The sequence below is a fragment of the Balaenoptera borealis genome (assembly GCF_965194805.1).
Source record: "Balaenoptera borealis genome assembly, chromosome: 21".
Classification (NCBI taxonomy): Eukaryota; Metazoa; Chordata; class Mammalia; order Artiodactyla; family Balaenopteridae; genus Balaenoptera; species Balaenoptera borealis.
The window spans coordinates 25787038-25806448 of record NC_138880.1 but is presented as its reverse complement, the minus strand read 5'-3'; the positions used below and the strand labels follow the sequence as shown (position 1 = coordinate 25806448).

The following is a 19411-nucleotide window of genomic DNA, read 5'->3' as shown; positions in this document are numbered from 1 at the left end:
ACATGCGTGTGTGATTGTGAGCACGTTATGCATGTGTACGTGTGTTGTGTGCAAGCGTTGGTGGGATGAGGGGAGGTGGAGGCCGCTGAGCTGCCACAGAGACAGATATCGCGAGAGAACCAGCATCCAGACGGAACGGTGAGCGCAGGGGAGGCTCCGGCCTGGGGGCAGACCTGCCAGGCTCCTCCCCGCACCCGGTGGAGCCGCTCGCTGGAATCCTGCCGTCGGCTTCACCCATCCTGTTCCAGTCTGTTCCAGTCCTGCCCCTTTGAGGGGCGTCTACGCAGGGACACAACAGCTGACGGCGTTTCCCAATCCTCTTGGGTGGACTCAAGCTTTTACTGGCGGGATCGGTCAAAGGTCAAGGGTGCAGCCCCTTGGCGACGGGGCCGGTGGGGGCTCCTGACCCCCGTGTTCAGGAGGAACAAGCGGGCTGCGTGCACGCGTCCTGAGCGCAGAGACTCCACTCCCGTTCTTCTCGCAGGCCCTTCCTCCTCCTCCAGCCACTGCCCGAGAGTTCGGATCCGGAGCTCGAGAAAGCGTTACAGCCCAGGGGCGGTTCCTTCCTCAGGCCCTCATTCCTGCTGAGTGAGAGGTTTCTTTGAACTGACCAAAGTCATATTTGCTTGATTCAGGTTCAACAGATTTCATGTCTGTCAATACAACTTAAAAATACCCCCGAACATACATGCCCTATTACAGACTTTCTTCCAGGTACATCTCCCTCACATATGAGTTAGCCTAATAATTTCTTCTCACTTCTGCAACAATAAACTTCTTTCCTGATCAGCTCTACCCAACAGTCACAATATCCCAAGTAGGGACTTGTAACGTAAAAGCTGATTACAGGAGATGCCGAGGTTATGAGGCTCAGAAAATACGACCTATTCAATGAAAATCAGGAACCAGGGCTTAGAACTCTGCATACTTTCCTCAAACGCAAAGGAAATCCTAGGAGCCCAGGGGCCGCAGCTGTGGTCTCTCATTACGAGGAAGACGGAGCAAAAGGGGAACAAACCTTAAAGAACAGGGAGGTAATAAATGGAATCATTTGTGGCCTGATGAGAATAACTACCAGGATAAGAGCCATGAAGCAAAGATTAATCGGCACGTCAGCGATTCGCAAGTTTCGAGGAGTTTAACCACCGGAGGAGGACAGCGCTTTAGTACACAGTCCTGCTGGGACCCGCGCGCAGACGGGGTGGGACGGCTGGCGCTTTTGAAGCCCTATCTCCCTCTGCCTCGTGCCACCCGATTTTAGTTGTGACTAGGAGTGCCAGACTTGTTCCAAACTATGCATAAAAACGAAGGCAAGTTTAATTTTAAAACCCCAGCTGTTTTTTGAAACTTGTGTATCAAGAAGATATTCATATGTGATCCTGTGGAGTGAGTCACGTCCCCCAAGGAGCGAGGGTCTTAATACGTCCCATTTGGAGGAGGATTTCCTTGTCTCCTTTGTAATTTATGCTAATTAGATTTTTTTCTTAAGAGGATGCTTTCAGAATTGGGAAATAAGAATAAGATATGACAATAGATATGAAGTCTGATTTTTTAAAAATATAGAAATATCTACATTCAAGTGATAACTTTGAAAATAGACCTACATATTAGTTCCAATGGTTTTATTACTGTTTAATTTTTTTTCTTCAACTCTTTTTTTTAACCACCTCTACAGCCAAGGGTATATTCATTAAGATATACTCTCTGGTGGCAAAACTTCATCATTTGAGGGTAAATTTTATTTTGGGAAAAGCTAAAATCATTCCAAGCTAAATATGGTAAATAAGGAGAGTGATCAAGGATAAGAATATTGTTTGGGGCTAAAAATTAAGTTTGAGGCTAAAAACCAAGGTTTGTTTTCTTACATTGTTCAGAAATGGACTCCAACAGCAATTTATGTAAAATATTTATTGAATATCCATTAAGTGCAAAAACTGTATAAGGCTTAGAGGTAGATGAAAGTGATGAAGACATGGTTTTCCACCAAAAATGTTTACAGCCTAGGGTTTCATCAGGTGAAGAGGGGGGAGAGGGGCACTGCGGGCAGTGGAAGGACCCAGGGAGGTTTGCATGGGAAGCGCCAGGTCTTCCACGCACCGTCCAGGCTGGCAGGAAGGGTGAGTCCTGCTGAGGAAAGGTGGGTGATGAGATTAGAAAGTAGTGAGAAGCAGCAAACGCAACAACATGAAAACACAACTCACGGAAAGGGAAGCAATATTAGCAAACCATATACCTGATAAGCGGCTAATATCCAAAAGGAACTCATATAACTCAACAGCAAAAAATCAAGCAACTCCATTAAAAAATGGACAATGAACCTGAACAGACATTTCCTCAAAGAAGACATACAAACTGCCAACAGGTACATGAAAATATGCTCAACATCACTAATCATCAGAAAATGCAAATCAAAACCACGAAGAGCTATTACCTCACACCTGTTGAATGGCCATCAACAAAAAGATGAATTAGCACGTGTTGGTGAGGATGTGGAGAAAAGGGAACCCTTGTGCACTGTTGGTGGGAATGGAATTTGGTTCAAGCACTATGGGAAGTATGGAGGTTCCTCAAAAAATTAAATGCAGAACTACCATACGATCCAGCAATTCCACTCCTGGGTATTTATCCAAAGGAAATAAAATCCCTACATCGAAGAGATATCCACATACCTATCCATGTTCATTGCAGCATTATTCACAATAGCCAAGACAGGGGGACAACCTAAGTGTCTGCTGATGGATGAATGGATTAAGAGAATGTGATATATACACCATGGAATATTATTCAGCCTTAAAAAAAGAAGGGGATTCTGCTATTTGCAACAACATGGATGGACCTTGAGGGCATTATGCTAAGTGAAATAAGCAAGACACAGAAAGAAAATTACTGCATGATGTCACTTATATGAGGCATCTAAAAAAGTCAAGCTCATGGAAGCAGAGAGTAGCATGGCGGTTGCCAGGGGCTGTGGGTGGGGTTATGGGGAGATGTTGGTCAAAGGGCACAAACTTCCAATTAGAAGGAGAGTAAGTTCTGGGATCTATGGTAACTATGTGAGGAAATTATATGTTAATTAGCTTAACTGTAGTAATTTCACTATGTATGCATGTCTCAAATCATGTTGTACACCTCAAATATATACAACTTTTACCTAAAAATAAAATAAGAAAGTAGTGATAAGACGTGGAGATAAAACCTTCTAAAACACTGCCCGTCCGTCCAGTTTTAGGAGACCACATGCAACGACAGACAAGAAGGCCTGCCAAGCGGGGAGAGGGACGGGGCCCTGCTGCTTTTAGGCTGAACCTCGGACTGGCAAGCCACGTCGTGTGAGAGCCCAGGGTCATGGTGCTGTCTTTAAACCCCTCCCAGCGCACGGTTGGGGGGAGACGCCCCCTTCGCGTGGGAGCTGCTCCCGCACAGGGTGTCCAGAGCAGGATCGGAGCTTCAGAGCGAAAACACAGAACCGCACGTTTCAAGGACATGGGACTGCTGACTCGATGTCACCGTCGTGTGAAGCGAGGTTGGGCAAGGACTGACGCTCATCCAATGCAACCTTCTTTTATCAGATGCGTGAACCAGAACAGGAAAAAAATAGGAAGAGGATGTTAAATTACTGTGTTAAGTTGAGGGTTAAGTTGAGGGTTTGAATGGTTAAGTGACATGTCTGAGTAAAAAAAAATTCTGATTAAAAAGTGATACGTTCTTATCATTAAAATTTCAGAAAATACAGCAAAGTACAAAGAGGAAAATTCAAAAAACCTGTACCCATAATGCTAAGATATATGTAACTTAGAAATATATATAGTTGGTGTTTTGATGGATTCTTTTCTGATTTTTCCCTCTATGCAATATTCATGTACATATACAGAAAGCAACTACTCTCATTTGCAATAGCTAAAATATTTTATGTGGAGTCCCATAGTCCCCTTTCACTTAAAAGCCCTTTACAGGGGGCTTCCCTGGTGGCACAGTGGTTAAGGATCCGCCTGCCGATGCAGGGAACACAGGTACGAGCCCTGGTCTGGGAAGATCCCACATGCCGCGGAGCAACTGGGCCCGTGGGTCACAATTACTGAGCCCGCGCTCTAGAGCCTGCGAGCCATAACTACTGAAGCCCGCGCACCTAGAGCCCGTGCTCCACAACAAGAGAAGCCACTGCAATGAGAAGCCCGCACACCACAACGAAGAGTAGCCCCCGCTCGCTGCAACTAGAGAAAGCCCACGCACAGCAACGAAGACCCAATGAAGCCAAAAATAAGTAAAATTAAAAAAAAAAAATTCTTTACAGGACTTCCCTGGCGATCCAGTGGTTAAGAATCCACCTTCCAATGCAGTGGACGTGGGTTCGATCCCTGGCCGGGGAACTAAGATCCTACATGCCTCGGGGCAACTAAGCCCACGCGCCTCAACTAGAGAGCCGGCGCACGGCAACTAAGACCCAATGCAGCCAAAAATAAATAAATATTTTTTTAAAAAGTTCTTTACAAACATTTCACCATAGATAAAAAAATTTCAGAACAATTTTAATGACCAATAACATTTCATTGCATTTATATTTAACCAGTTCATCATTTTGAACTCAGATACCTTCAATAATTTTTCTATAAGTAACACTGTTATGAACATCTTCAGATGTGAATATTTGTACTTCTAATTATTTTCTTAGCCTAGTTTCCTAAAAACTAAAATTTCTAGGTCAAAAAGTCAACACACATCTTGACTGACAAGTTGATCTACGCCAAGTGGCTATCCTCCCACTGCGTGGTATCTGCAATACCCTGTGGTCCACAGCTTCCACACGCGTCTAGGTTCTCCTGTGAAACTGCATCCTTGGTTTATCGGACATGCCTCCTCAAGCCTTTGAAACTACCTAGCAATTGCCTTAGTTTTCTAATCAGTTCTGATTTCTAGGATTACAGGGCTTTGGAGAGAAACACGGAGCTAGTTAGTCGTCCATGACAATCAGAAAGGCTCCTTCACGTGGAGAAGAGCTGTGCTCCTCTGAGCCTTCTGAAATCTTTTGTCATTATAATGACTTGGGCTCGGATTCCCTCCAGCTCAGGCTGATTTCCTGGGCATTGTTTACTACAGAGGATCCAGAGTCTGGGAAGATGCATTCCTGCCTACAGCATCCCCCATGAGGCTAGAACCAGGAATCTGAAGGAGCCGGGGAAGGGTGCTCAGAGCCCTCATCACCTCCTTTTCACTGGATGCTGAGTCAGGAAAAGGGCAGGGGGCCCTGAGGACGTGCCCACCTGCCCTGTCCCAGCCCGGCTGCCTACCTAACTCTCCCCCAACTCCCTAACTTCCCTCCCACCATCTCTCCACTCACCCAGCCAGAGGCCCTTCCTGCTGACACTTCATGGTGACATGAGCACTTCAGATGTAGTGCCTACTTCTCAGTCCCCGAGCCCAGATTTCCACCGACATCCGTCCCCACTTTGTTGTGTTTGTGGTCAGTTCCCTCCCCTCAGCAGTGCTGACTACACAATCTAGTTGGAAGGAACTGGTGCCCTTGCCCGTGTGGGATGCACCAAACCCTAAACACGCAACCAGAAACCATCTCTGCAGCAAATAAGCTCACTTCCATATTCTTTAAAACACTTTTGAACTTGGATTTTTAAAGTCTTTTTTCTCATCCCTCTGTAAGGACCGCTAATCTTTCTCTAGCACGAAATTTAATTATTTCCACTTGGGGTATCAGCCCTGGCTGCTTTGATTTTAAAGTAATCTCTCATTTGCCAAGGAGAATTCATTAGAGCAAACAGCTGTTTTCTCTCTGTCACATCCCATTAAAACGTGGCAAGAATCAGGCAGAGGGGCCGCAGACCTGTGTTGAGGTCGCCAAGCAGCCACGCGGGCAGCCGAGCCCCTAGCCAGGAGGAGATCGTGAGACAGGAAATTGCCTTTTGAGAGGCAGAGTCAGAGATGTAGGCTATGTATTACTGTGTACACAAACATGCATACATGTACACATACGCATGTGTGTGATCCAGCTCTCAGCAATATTGTAACCTGGCGGCAGAAGACAAATGCTGGCCTGGGAGTGGTCGCTGTTCTGGAAACTGCACCTTCCAGCAAGTTCAAGTTGAAGAGCCGGTCAGTCTGTGAGGCAAAAGCAGAAAAGGAGCAGCACCCTGGGGCCCGGGGTCCTCTGCCCGGCATGGGTGCAGGCAGGGGCTCAGCAAGTGTTCTCCTGTGTCTGATACTGGGTGTTCTTCTCCCAGCCGTGGCTGGCCTGGAACGCTCTGACCACTGCTGCGTGCAGACATGCCCCTGCCTGGGTTCTAGGACCACAGCCTTCGGGAAGCTCACAATGACCCTCGGCAGGAATTCCCCCTTCTCCTCCCTGCATAGCATCTGCCATCACTACATTGCCACTGAGTCGGTTCTTCTCTGACAGGGAGATTCATCAGGGAATGGCCAGGACATGGTATATTGCAATGGACTGAAGCCCAATTCAAAATGGCTTAGGATATGTAGCCCAAGGCCCAGGTGTGAGCATCAGGCATGGCTGGATCCAGGTGGTCATATTGGAAATTTGTCCCCATCTTTGGTCGCTCCTTCTGAGTAGGCTTCATTGCTGGCTTGGTTTCTCCATGTGGCAGCAACAACGACTCCCAAAGCTTGGGGCTTTCATGTGCTTTGCATCCAGTCATCAGAAGAAGAGGGGCTTTCCTTCAATAATCCCAGCAGACGTGGGTATAATAATGTATTGGTCTTGCTAGAGTCAGGTGCCCACCTTGAACCCATCTCCGCAGTCGGGGATGGAAGACCCTCCCAGGAGAGGCCTAGCTTGTGGGCCCCCCCCAGAGACACAAGGTGGGACAGCCCCACCCAGTCACACTCTCATGAGTGTCACCCAAGTTACATGCCTTGGAGAGGAGTGAGTCCCCAAAGGAAAACAGGGTGCCCTTATAAAGAAGAGAAAGAGGGTGCTGGACAGGCAAGCAGAGCAGGTGCCCCTACAGTTGTCAATTCTAATTAGGAAGCAGGGCGGGGTACCATCAGCCAGTTCACCAGAACAGCTGTGCTGGCTTTTACTAAAACATGACCCACTAAGAACATGGCACTCATGAGTGCTGTGCCTCCTTCATCCTTCTTTCCTTGGACAAAGAAGAGCATATTTAGTAACCCCACTTTGTGCTAGCACTGTGATATGCAACACCCAGGCGTATCATAGCTAGTCCCTCTACTGAGGTGCTCATTACATAATGTTGAAGGCAAAGATGTTAACAAAAACGCCCAAAGTTACACACAAATATAATCAGTTCTACAGCAAAAGGCTGTGGAGCAACAACTCTGGTTAGGGGTGGAGTGGTTGAAGGTTTCAGAGCTGATAACATTTGAACTGGGCTTTGAAGTATGAATAGGAGCTCACCAGACAGTAATGAGGTATTCAGACGTCGTATGCAGAGGGAAACAAAATCTGAGAGGGTGCAGAGTTGTAAGTGACTCTGTCACAGAAACAAAACCTTCTGCAAACAAGAATACTGTTAAGCATAGGCTTTGCTGTTAGTGCAGCGCAATCTTTGTGAATAAGTTAAAAAATACTAAGTTAGAACATAGGAAGTGTTTGGCAGGGATGTGGGGAGAGGAGGGAGCTGAAGCTGGAAAAACAGGACCAGATGATGGATGATGTGAAGGAGTCTCAGCCTCATCCCACAGGAAGTGAGGAACCATACATGGGAATCAGCCCACAAACACAGGTTCCCGTGAAGCACTATTAAGGCAAAGTCACTCCCTCTCTTTGCAGCGTGTGCTGCATTTTCGGTGGGTATGCGGCTGGACTTTGGCACAGCGCCCAAAGCTTATGGCATTAAAAGCCACACTGACTTAGACGTAGCTGGTCTGTCAGGGAAGATGCACAGAAGCCAAATCCTCCGAACACAGTCCCTTTTCAGACACTTTACGCAGATTGAAAGTCCAGGAGCAGCAGGCTCTCCCTGCAGTGGGGACGGGGACCCCAGGTCACGTCCACGGTCCTGTAAAGTGGGCTGGCCGATGTGTCACACGGGGGCGAGCAGGACCCCCCTCTTCTACTCATGCCCAGGGCACACGTGGCTCACAGCGGCCAGAAACCAAGGACAGGCCTCCCTCGGCCAAGGTTGTCGAAGTGGGAGGATAGTTCTGCAAGCTGAAGGGTTGGTGCATTGTACCCAGGTGAGATGCCCGTCTCCTAGATGCTCATTCTGGGATCTCAAGGTCCGTTTCCCCATTGATTGCACGATACAGGGAGCCCACTGATCCAGCTGAAAACATAAGAACACCTCACTTTTCTAGAACACTTCCCTCGTGGGTGGTCTGGGTCTCAGACATAAACACCTTGGACCAAAGAAATGTTGAGGGCTGTGTGTGCTTTTCTGTTTCCTTTAAGCTTTAAGAAAAAAGGTATGAGGTGGCTGATTGCACCAAAAATACAGGCTATTTCTGGCACTCATTCTGAATGCCACCTGACACGGCCAATTTGGGGATCGTACATTTTCCTCTGAAGGACTCTTCGGGCTGGGTTCACAACCACGCAGCCCTGTGCTAGCAAAGTGCCCAGCACGTGGGGTGGCCGCCCCTATGGCACAGCTCCTGCGTCCGCATCTGGACCAACCAGAGAGGCACAGAGACCCATCTGAGAAAAACAAACCATAGACGATGGTTCCCGCAACAGATCAAACGAGGAGTGAACCAGACAGGAAGCCCGGAGTGAAGGTGGGGCCTGCCCATTACCATGAGAATCTCCACGCACATCCAGGCGGCCTTTCTCATACCTGGGGCTTGTTTTTTCCTTTCCCTCGAGTCAACTCATCAGTGTGCAAATGTGCTGGTCTTCATCTAAAAGCAAAACAAAAATCAAGCAGAACCCCCTCTGACAAGCACACGTCAGCCTCCGGATTCCACTCCACTTCTCTGTCCTCCGTTATTGCATGGCTTCCCCCGCCCCCGCTCTGCTGACCAGGCTTCCAGCCCAGGGGTGGTGGCGGCGCCTCTGAAATGCTCTTGACAAAGTCCCTGTCATCTTCCTGTTGGCAGATGTCATCCTCATCTGCCTGGTCCTTGCAACAGTATTTGGACACTTTTGCTGACCTTCCAGAAACCAGGTTTTGAAGTGATTTTTCTGGGAACTTGCAGTTTTCCTGCTGTGCCCTTGGCCACCTGGCTGGATCCTCTTCTCTTCCTGGAAATAATGGAAATCCTTTCGTCTGTCTCCGTACTCAGGGGGTCGCACCCTATCCCAAGAGTTTAAGCACGACCACAATGCTGACAGGTTCCCACATTTAGATGCTCAGCCCTGCTCTCTGGGCTCACATACCCAACCTCTGCCTGGACGTCTCACCTGGATCTCTGGCCGGCAGCTCAGACGGAAAGGTTCAGCGCAGGACCCCTGCCTGCCCTGCCCTGCCCTGCTCTGCTCAGCGTGGCAGGGACCAGCACCGGCTCAGGCCCCAGGCTCAGGAACTTTCTATAAACCCGGTCTCCTTACATCGCAAGCCCAGTCCGTCAGCAAGTCCCGAGTCTGGCCAATTCCCAGGGTCTCCGAGCCTCCACGTGCCTCTGGGAGCCTGGAGCCTCGTTCCCTGCACCTGGCCCCGCACAGCAGCCGGCGTTCACCCTCCAGTAGCCCACGTGGCCGAGCTCAGAGCCCCCGCTGTGCCCAACAGGCCCAACTCCGTCCTTCCCGCCTTCTCCTGGCGCCGTTTGCCCAGTCGTCAGCCTTTCCCCCCCGGGACGAATATTCCGAGCTGGCCGCACGCTCTTCTCCAGGCTCACTGCAGTCGTCCACTCGAAGGCCGTGGATACTGGAGTTCTGGTGACCCTGAGCCCACCCTGTTACTTCGTCCCCTTGCCCTCCTGGGAGTCCTCACAGCCTGAGGGGCCGCGTGTCTGAGCCGACTCCGCCTTCTGACCAAAGGAGCTGCAGGTGCCGTGAGCTCGCGGCCTCAGCTGGTGCCGACTTCTTGCCCTTCATCGAGGCATCTGAGGCAGCAGTGGGTGCTAAGGACATTCTGTGCGTGAATTATGGTGAATTGAAGCTGGGATGGGTTGAGTAATGTGAGCAGTTTTAGTAAGTGGTCTGATGACAAAGCAGTGTAGAAACTGTGCGCACATCGGGCAGGTAACCTTGTAGCGACCTTGAGGCACAGGCCCTATTTTAATTGTTGGAGAGAAAGAGGTTGGCATTCATGTTGGAGCAGCAAAAACAGATGCGCAGAGGCAGAAATAGACAAAATGTGTTGATGGAATTTAAAAGAGAGGAGTTTTATAGCATCAGAGAAGTTGGAAGAGAAATCGTGCAAAGTAAGTTGAGACTAATAAATGGAGGGCACCCAGCAATGGGCCACAGAGCCTGGGCTGCAGGGGGCGCGGCAGAGGCTGTGAAGGCAGACGGGTGATGAGGTCCTAGGACTCACCATGTGTCCAGTCCATAGGCATAGTGGGGATTCAACAGAAACAATGGGTCTGCTCTATAAAATCTGTTGATTGGGAAAAAGAAAAAAAACCACGTTTTTGTGTCCATTAGCAAGAAAATATACTTCACTTCACATTTTAAATTGAAATGTGTGACATTTACCTTCTTTCTCTATATAAAAAAAAATCTGCTTTCAAAAAAGTGAACATCATATAACAAGAAATGAGAAATTCTTACTGACTCAACATTCAATCAGCCTGGATCATTAGACCATAGATTACACGTCACCAAAAATCCTTCTAAACCAGCATTTGACACAAGAATTGAAATGCAGCATTGAACCAGTTTGAACAAATCTGGAGCAGTGGTGTCTGTGCTTTATATATATATATATATAGATAGATAGATAGATAGATATAGATATAGATATTTATAATTTAAATATCTATATCTATATATATTTCTACTTGTCAAGAGATGACCGGTTAAAGAAAGAGAACATTTTATTCAATACTCCAGGTCCGTCGTGGACAGACTTTACAGAAAGCCTCCTTCTGCATGAGGTTAAAATAACTGCACTCTATTTCTTTACACTAAAGGAGCCTCTCACTGTTAACCAAAGTCAGAATACTTGAAGCTTAACGTGTTGTGTCTCCTTATGGAAACTCCTTCTGCAGATGTTTGTGGAGTTTTTGTATCAATGTTTCAGAGGTAAAACCACTTGCCATATGAACACATATGTGTTACTTCTTCCATTTGCCAGAAAACTTTAACCAAAATCACCTTTTTTTCCCTCTATGAATTTTAGAAATTATATTAAAATTCATCAAGATGGCAGATAAGCATATGAAAAGATGCTCCTCGTCGTATGTCATTAGGGAAATAAAAATTAAAACAATGAGATCCCACCACACACGTATTAGAATGGCCAAAACCCAGAGCACGAACACCAAATGCTGACAAGGACGTAGAGCAACAGGAACTCTCATCACTGCTGGTGGGAACGCAAAAGGGTACAGACACCTTGGAAGACAGTCTGGTGATTACTTATAAAACTAAACATACCCTTACCACGTGATCCGGCAATCATGCTCCTTGGTATTTACTCAAAGGGATTGAAAACTTATGTCCACACAAATGTCTACAGCAGCTTTATCCATAACTGCCAAAACCTGGAAGCAACCGAGATGTCCTTCAGCAGGTGAGTGGATAAATAAACTTGGTCCATCCAGACAGTGGGATATTAGAATGTCAAGTCCCAACAATCTCTGAGGCGATGCAAAAAGGGCAGCTGAGGAAAAAATCCTGCAGTCCTGGAAGGAAGCGCTTTGTTCAAGGGACAATCTTTCTAAGCCGCTCTGTTTCTAGGGGCGTCTAAACTCTGCCCTTCTGAATGGGGCAGAGTATCAGGAATTTTCCAATTTTCTTTGCCCAATAATCTCCAGCTCATCTCCAGAATTCACAGTGGAAAACAGTCTGCAGAGTTGCCTCCGTGGGTTCAATTCTTGGGGTCAAACCCAACATAAGACCCAATTTCTAATCAGCCCAGCCCAGAAGCTGGTGGCTTCCTGCTAAGAGCAGCCCACAGGCTGGTTCTTCTGTTCCCTTGGCCACTGTCCACCGCCAGGGAGCTGGGTCATGTCTCTTGTAGAACAACAAACCAGCCAAGGGCTACTTCTGAATCTCTACGAGCGGGAGATTCTGGAAAGTTAAAGTTAATGCATCATTGCGCGGATGGTCTGGGGTCGTGGGGGTGGATTTACCCGATAGACCAACATTTTCTTTTTTTTTAAATTAATTAATTTATTTATTTTGGCTGCATTGGGTCTTTGTTGCTGCGTGTGGGCTTTCTCTAGTTGCGGCGAGCGGGGCTCACTCTTTGTTGTGGTGTGTGGGCATCTCATTGTGGTGGCTTCTCTTGTTGCGGAGCACGGGCTCTAGGCGTGCGGGCTTCAGTAATTGCGGCACGTGGGCTCAGTAGTTGTGGCTCGTGGGCTCTAGAGTGCAGGCTCAGTAGTTGTGGTGCACAGGCTTAGTTGCTCCGCGGCTAGAGCGGAGCAACTAAGCCTGTGCACCACAACTACTGAGCCTGCATGTGGAATCTTCCCGGACCAGGGCTCGAACCCGTGTCCCCTGCACTGGCAGGTGGATTCTTAACCACTGTGCCACCAGGGAAGCCCCAGAGCAACATTTTCTGTAAAACTTTTCGACAAGTGGAAGACAGTGTGGTTGAAACGTAACAAGCAGGATTACCCAGAAATGACCCCAGGGGCAACTTCCATTCTGAGGGCCATGGCGCTCAGACCACCCCTCAGCAGGAGGACCCCAGGAACCAGGTGCTGGGAGCTGCTGGCCCCACGTGCCGAGCAGGAGCTTGCCACCCAGAGCCCTCTCCTGCATACTCACCCCATGGGAGGGGCTCAGAGGGACGCTCACCCCTCGCAGAGCGGCCCCAGCACGCCACGGCCCCACCAGGACCGGGCGCCCTGCCTCTTCTGCTGCGCCCCCCGTCCCCCCGCTGACTAAGTCTGCCCCCACCTGAGTGTGAACCCATCTCAGCTGCCAGCGCTTCGATGGAAACAGTGGTTTCATTCTCTGTCTCTCAGTGATGGATCTTCCAAATAATGTCACACTCGGGTCCTGGGCCCTAGACTCAGAACTCACTGGAGGAGTGCGAGTGGCCAATGCAGGGGTGCGGGCTCGGGGGCAGCTGGCATGTGCTGACCCCTGGGCTCCTTTTCCCCACCCTCCTCCTGCACCAGAGCCCCCGCCGTGGCCAGAAGCTCCACACCTTCTTCCTCTGCCCAGGCCCTTTCTTCAGGTCTGAATTTCACCCATAAACTCCCTGCTGGTGGCTGAGGAGAAGGCAGGAGGGTCAGAGTCAGAGGAAGAAGATGTGAGAAGAAGCTGCCAGGAGGCCTTGAAGGTGGAGGAGGGGGCAGGAGCCTCGAGGAGCTGGAAGAAGACAGGGAAGAAGTTCCCCCAGGAGCCGCCAGAAGGAACTGCCTGTGCATTCGCTTCAGGCTTCTGTCTCTACAACTGTAAGATCATAAATATGTGCTGTTTTAAGCCAGTGAATTTTTGGAAGTGTTCTACAGCAGCAATGGGAACCTAATTCATCACCACTTCCTTGTTTTTGCTCTCCAGTTTTCTTACTGACTTCATGGTGTGTGGTGATCAGAACTGCATATACTGCTCTGTGAGAGGGTAGGGGAATATCGGCCAGATTTGCTTGGCGGCCAGGAAAATTATTTCGTAACCTCAAGAGAAGAGTACAGACCAGAACCGTTGGAGACAGCCTTCTAGAGAATCCTGGGTACCAGGAAGAACACTGACTTTGAATTTTAGTGAATGATTATATTGTCCACAATAACAGTGATGTATTGTATTCTTTTCTACAATTGACCCTGTTCTAAGTCTCATTAGAAAGTTGAAGGCCCATTTAAGGAGGAGTCTGGTGGCAATTTAGTGTTTTTGTATTTTCCCCAAATTCTCCCAGAAATAGACACACTAGATTTGAAAGCAAAACTAAGAACCCAATACCCACTCAATACCCAAGGATCCCACAGTTCTGGAACAGTCTGAACCCTATAAACTCAAAACTAACAGAGCTCCCCCAGCACCCAGATTCCTTCCCTCAGGAGAAACTCCTGAGAACTGAATCTGACCACGTTGAGCAGGACGCACGGAGGGGCAGAGGAGACGGCACCTCGCAGGTGGTCGGGGAGGGGAGACAAGCGGGTTGAGTTCTGAACCGCCCAGGCTAAACTGCTCATCGCTTTGTGAAAACAACAAAAGAGGAAGCACCAGGGCTTCGAAGTTAAAAAGCTATGCCAGCCCATTGCTATCTCCTGGAGATTCAGGAAAAGTCTTTGTTTTGTTTTATTTTTAAAAATAAGCAGCATGAACAATCACAGGAAAATCTACACAAGCATTGTCAATTCCCTGCCAACAATAAAGGCGTGCCAGGAAAATACAGGCCTTCCTGCATATTGAAACACACCCATAACAGCAATAACTATAACAATAACAGAAGGAAACCACTAAGTTAAAAGCGGGAGCGGGCATGGGCATTGTTATTCTGAGACTAACATTTTTACGTTGAGGTCAGATTTAGTCATTCATTACTTTGATATCACTGAGAATCAAAATAGTGTGAGTGAAAGGAGACGGTCACACAATGGATGAGGTTAAGTAAAAACACTGTATTCCTAAATTCAAATGGGAATTATGGATATGAAATGACTAGATTTGTACAGAAAAGGACTGAAAACAGGGACCAAAACCAATCAATAGTCACCCCCAGTGAGTAGATTTCTCACTAAAACCATCCGTGGCTTCTGGGAGAAATGGAAGATTTCATGTCTGAGTCAGGAAATGCACCATCTAAAACATCGTGTCCACCAGAAAACAAGAAAGCCACCAAAGGTCTCCAGGTCCACGTCAAAAGGATTCACTGAAGAGGCCCCACCGACTGAAGATGTGAGAATTACCGCATTGAAACACATCTAATGTGTAAATCCACGAGTTAACAAAGACATTAAAACAAGAAGCGCAAAATCTAAATTGAACCTCAAGGTACAAGTAGTTGATGAGGGAAAGCGTTTTTTGTTTTTTTAAAATAGAAGCTTGGAATTAAAATGTCACTGTTTCACAACTCAGAATACCTGAGTAAGTCTAGGCAACCGTTTTCAAAGGCTGCTAACATCACCGAGAGAGACAGCCAGGCACCCGGGTTCCCGTGATGGGATCGCCGTGGTGCCCAGAGGCCTCCAGCCGGCCCCAGAACACTCACCCTTCCACAGCCCTGCATTCTCCCGGCTAAAGGAGGCCACAGATTAACAGATACCACGCTGGGTGTTTTGTTTTGCTAAGCAATTATTGTCAACTTTTTGCTTAATGATAGAAACGCAATTACCTCCCATCTTTCAGAGGTCCTTAGGGTGGATGCAACAGTACCATATCTGGAATTGCCCCAACGCCCCTGGGGGAGAGGGGTAGGAAGGGCAAAGATGGAACCAGATCGCCCAGCTGTGTAACTTATTCTCTCTACTGGCAAATTTCCACAATAAGAAAAAAACAAGACAAACACACACAAAGCCGCACATACTCATTTAGATGAGAACCTGAATGGATTTGGTCCTACAGGGCTTGTGGAGCCACTGCGGGTGGAAATTAGAACCGGGAGACGTTTTTGTTCTACGGCACCTCCTGAGCAGTTTTGCAGCATTAAGAGCATTTTAAGTTGTACCCAAACTCTCACCAAAAAGAGATCTCCCTGATCCATTCTTATGCAAGGAGCTCTGATGTCAGCTTTGTTGATTTAAATTTTAAGCAGAGGGTAGATGGGGGTGAGCAGGGGCCGGGAGGCGGGGGAGGTGAGGAGGAGCTGGTCACAGGGACAAAGCTGCAGGGACACAGAGTGAGCAGTCCCGAGACTACTGTCCAGCACGGTGACTGCAGGTGACAACGCTGGGTCAGGTCCTGGAAATTCGCTCAGGGAGTAGATCTCAAGTGCTCTGACCACACACAGTGGTCACTACATGAGCCAGACGTGCTAACTAGCTTGACTGTAGTAACCGTTTCACTGTGTGTACGTGTTTCAAACCAGCATGCTGGGCACCCTAAAAATTTTAAATTCTTATTTAAATTAAAAAAATTTAAATGCTAAAGAGCTGTGAAAGTGCACTTCTGCTAAATGCCGCCTTCCCGTTGCTTCTGGTGTGAGTGCTGCCTTCGAAGGCCACGGCTGTTCCTCGTTCGCCTCTGCAGTCCTAGAAGTAGGTGGTACTGTAACCAAATTGGAGTTGAGATGCACGGGTCACGCAGCCCTGGGAGCAGGTGCCCCAGAGAGCTGCCCTAGCGTTCCTGCCCAGGCCTTCCTCTTCCCTCTGAGCTTCACGTTTACCCCAAGGGAGGGCTAAATCCCTGGGGGTCTTGCAGACCAGGGGCAGGCGGGGAGCAAGGCTGAGAGCCTCGCACCCTCCTCACAGCCCCACCTGCTCCTGGTACGTGCACTGCAGGCCTCTGCCCACATCAGCCCCTGGAGCCCGGCAAGGAGGGGAGGGCTGGCAGGCGCCGTGCTCCTCCCACAAAGCTGGTCCCACTCGCCTCTCTGCAACTTCCTTTTTCTCTTTCCCAAATCTCCAGTCCTGGAGCGTGTCCCGTGGTTAGTGGGCACCTGTGCTGTCTGCCAGGGCCTCCTGACGGGGCTCCTCAGCTGCCCGCCACTCGACACCCTCCATGTGAAGACAGGCTGGTCCTCTGGGGGTGGATCAGGTGGTCACGTCCATGCTCAAAAAACTCCAAACTTGTTCTCAGCCTGTGAGGCTCTGCAAATCCAACCCTGCCTTTTCTCTCCAGACTCAGGTCCCGAGCCGGGCCCTTGATCTCGTGGCTCCAGCCCCTGTGGGCTTCTCTCTGAGCTGCAAGGGGAGAGCCCCATTCCCCTCGTAGGACCCTCACTCTCACCGTCCCACGTGCCGATCTTCACATCTGTCTGTGCGGCTGTGATTCAGATCTGGTGAACTGACATGGCTTCCAGGGGACCTTTATCCCACTGATTTGATCACAGACCTAACACTCTGTGTTTTCCTGACTGTGTTTTAGCGAGGCCTCTTTCTCCCCGGCTGGTGCACACTATCCTGGAACAGCCCCGTCTTGCTGGTCCTGCCCACCCTCCACCTCAGGGTCCTGCTGCAGTGCTGGGCCCGGAGTGAGTGCTCAGTGAAGGAATTTCTGCCCCTTGGTCTCCATTCTGCCCCTGCTGTCTCCCCAGAGCAAGTTTTGTCAGTCCCCCTCCCAATGCGTTTTTCCATTTTCTTGGAAGGAAAAGGGTGCAGATCCTCCCTAAGCCAAGGTCAGCTCCCTTGCAGGGACTTCCTGCAGATGCTGCCGTTGGAGGTGCACCTGGGGCCAGGCACCTTCCCTGAGCGCTGGGTCCTCTGTCTGGAAGGGGCAGGGTGGGCCGTGGGGGATGAAGTCAGACCAGAGATGAGGCCCCATGGCTCTGAGGAGCAGATGCCCAGGTTCCCGGGGGTCATTTCATTCCCGTCTCCCCCCACCGCGACCCTGCTGCCCCCTCAGGAATCATGAGCGGTCCTGACTCCTGTCTCTCCTAGATCCTTGGATGCTGGACCCCAAGGGAGCCTCACTCGGGAATGTTTTTGTTGTTGATGGGTTTCCGTTTGTTGACCAGGCTCAGCAGCTGCAGGAATCAAGCTCTCCTCCTACAGAAACACCAAACCCCCAAAGGGGCCTTCAGTTACCCCTTCCAGTCGCTCCAAGTTAATTAAAAAAAGTGCTCACTGGTTCAGGTGTCTGCTATTTGCTTTGACAAGAGCTGGCTGTCTCTCTAGGAAGAGGCAGCTATGGACCAGCTCCCCGGCATGGCCAGCTGCGTCTCAGCTCAGATTGGGACCGAGGCCACTGGCAGAAACTTTGCTCTCCTGACCTTGAGAGGATGACAGTCAGGAGCCCCTTTGGACTGAATAATCCTATAAAGTGCTCAGTGGCCTGGAAAAAATGATTTTTTTCAGCTTTAATCTGTTATGATATGTTATTTGAAAATGTAATCTGCCGTGCAAACAAGCAGCACACTGGCCTCCTTTGCTGGCCTGACGTCCCTGTCTGGGCTGACAGTGTCTCTTCAAAGCCGTCCTCTGGTCGTGTCTGCAGGCTGTGAACTACTTGCATATTGGGGAACCTCGAGCCGGCGTGAAAAGTGAATTCAGTCCTTAGTAACCAGGTGGCCTTGTCTCTGGGACCCCGGCTAACAGATAGGAAGCACCAGGCTCTGCAAGGGAACTGAACACAGACGTCCACGTCCTCCAGGGACTGAGTACACCTAAACCCTCTAATCCTTTCTGAGAACCTGTCTCGCTTGTTTGGATTACACCAGTCCAAGAGGGGCTTCGGGGTCATGCACCTAACTGGACCTGGGAGGAGCTGGGGGCTCCCACGGCCGCCCCATGCCCCCTCTTCTCTGCCCAGCAGGGGCCTGCTCTCAGCCCCTGGTCACAGGCCCAGCCATGGGGAGGGAGTGTAAGGACGAACCCCTGGACACATGCTCTGGGGAACGCCAGGCACAGCCCAAGGGGACGTGTCTGATCGAGGGACCCCCCACCGCATCTTCAGGATCCAGTCCCTGGGCTCCGTGGGGCAGAGTAAAGGGATTTCAGGGTTGTGGAAGGAACATGGGTTTGGGTGAAAGAGGGTCTGGGTTTGATCCTGTCTCTGTCACTCAGGGCCTTTGGGAAGACATACTCAGTTCCCACACAGGGGTGCAGGACGATGTTGGCTTCCTCCCTCGGACAAGGAGGTGGGGTACACCCAGCCTGGCTGGGCAGCAGCTGCTCACATTGGCACTTCCACCCTCTGCCTTCTTTGTGCATTATACACTGATCTCTGCTGTGGAGGAAAGGCCCTCCTCCCTCCTGGGAGGGCAGCGGGCGCGGCACTCGTGCGAGAGGTGGGGTGCTGGGACCCTGCCTCACGGCCTGCCCCACCATCTGCAGGAAGCACTGTGGTGCCCAGTCACATACGGACACACAGCAGGAGCGACGGCACCCACCCCCCCAAGCTCCCTTCCCACCACACGGGGCTCCGCCCCACACCCTGCCCCGCAAACAAGACACGCAGGCCGGTCTGTCCTCAGGAGCAAGGATGGTCCGCGCCCTTCGGAGCAGGAAGAGGCGGCAGCAAGCTTACCTGCAGCATGGACAGATGGGGTTACTCCAAGCCCTTGGGGACTTTGGCAAAGTCGTGTTGGAGAGGAGCTACTGCCATCTGGTGGATGATGCTGGAGATGCTGCCCAAGGTCCTGCGGGCAGGACACCCCACACGGAGGACTCTCTGCTCCCAAAGCAGGAACTGACTCGGCTCTGGACCCACGCTGTCCAACAGCATCACGTGCAACGTTAAGTGTGCTGGTAGCTACAAGAAAAAGTAAAAGAAATTAATTTTCATAACATTTTATTTAACCCAATAGATCCAAAATACGATTCT

General features: G+C 49.7%; 1 protein-coding gene across 1 annotated transcript in view; it reads right to left on the bottom strand.

The window, feature by feature from the left end:
- Positions 1–3565: 3565 nt before the first annotated feature.
- Positions 3566–19411, bottom strand: part of LOC309619503 (uncharacterized protein) — a gene marked incomplete at its 5' end in the record, with an annotated part of 34858 nt that continues 19012 nt past the window's right edge. The window contains 2 exons of the mRNA XM_082374694.1: positions 3566–9172; positions 19115–19339. Coding sequence (XP_082230820.1) covers positions 8826–9172; positions 19115–19339 — 572 coding nt within the window. The 3' untranslated portion in view covers positions 3566–8825. The remainder of the gene's footprint in view (positions 9173–19114; positions 19340–19411) is intronic.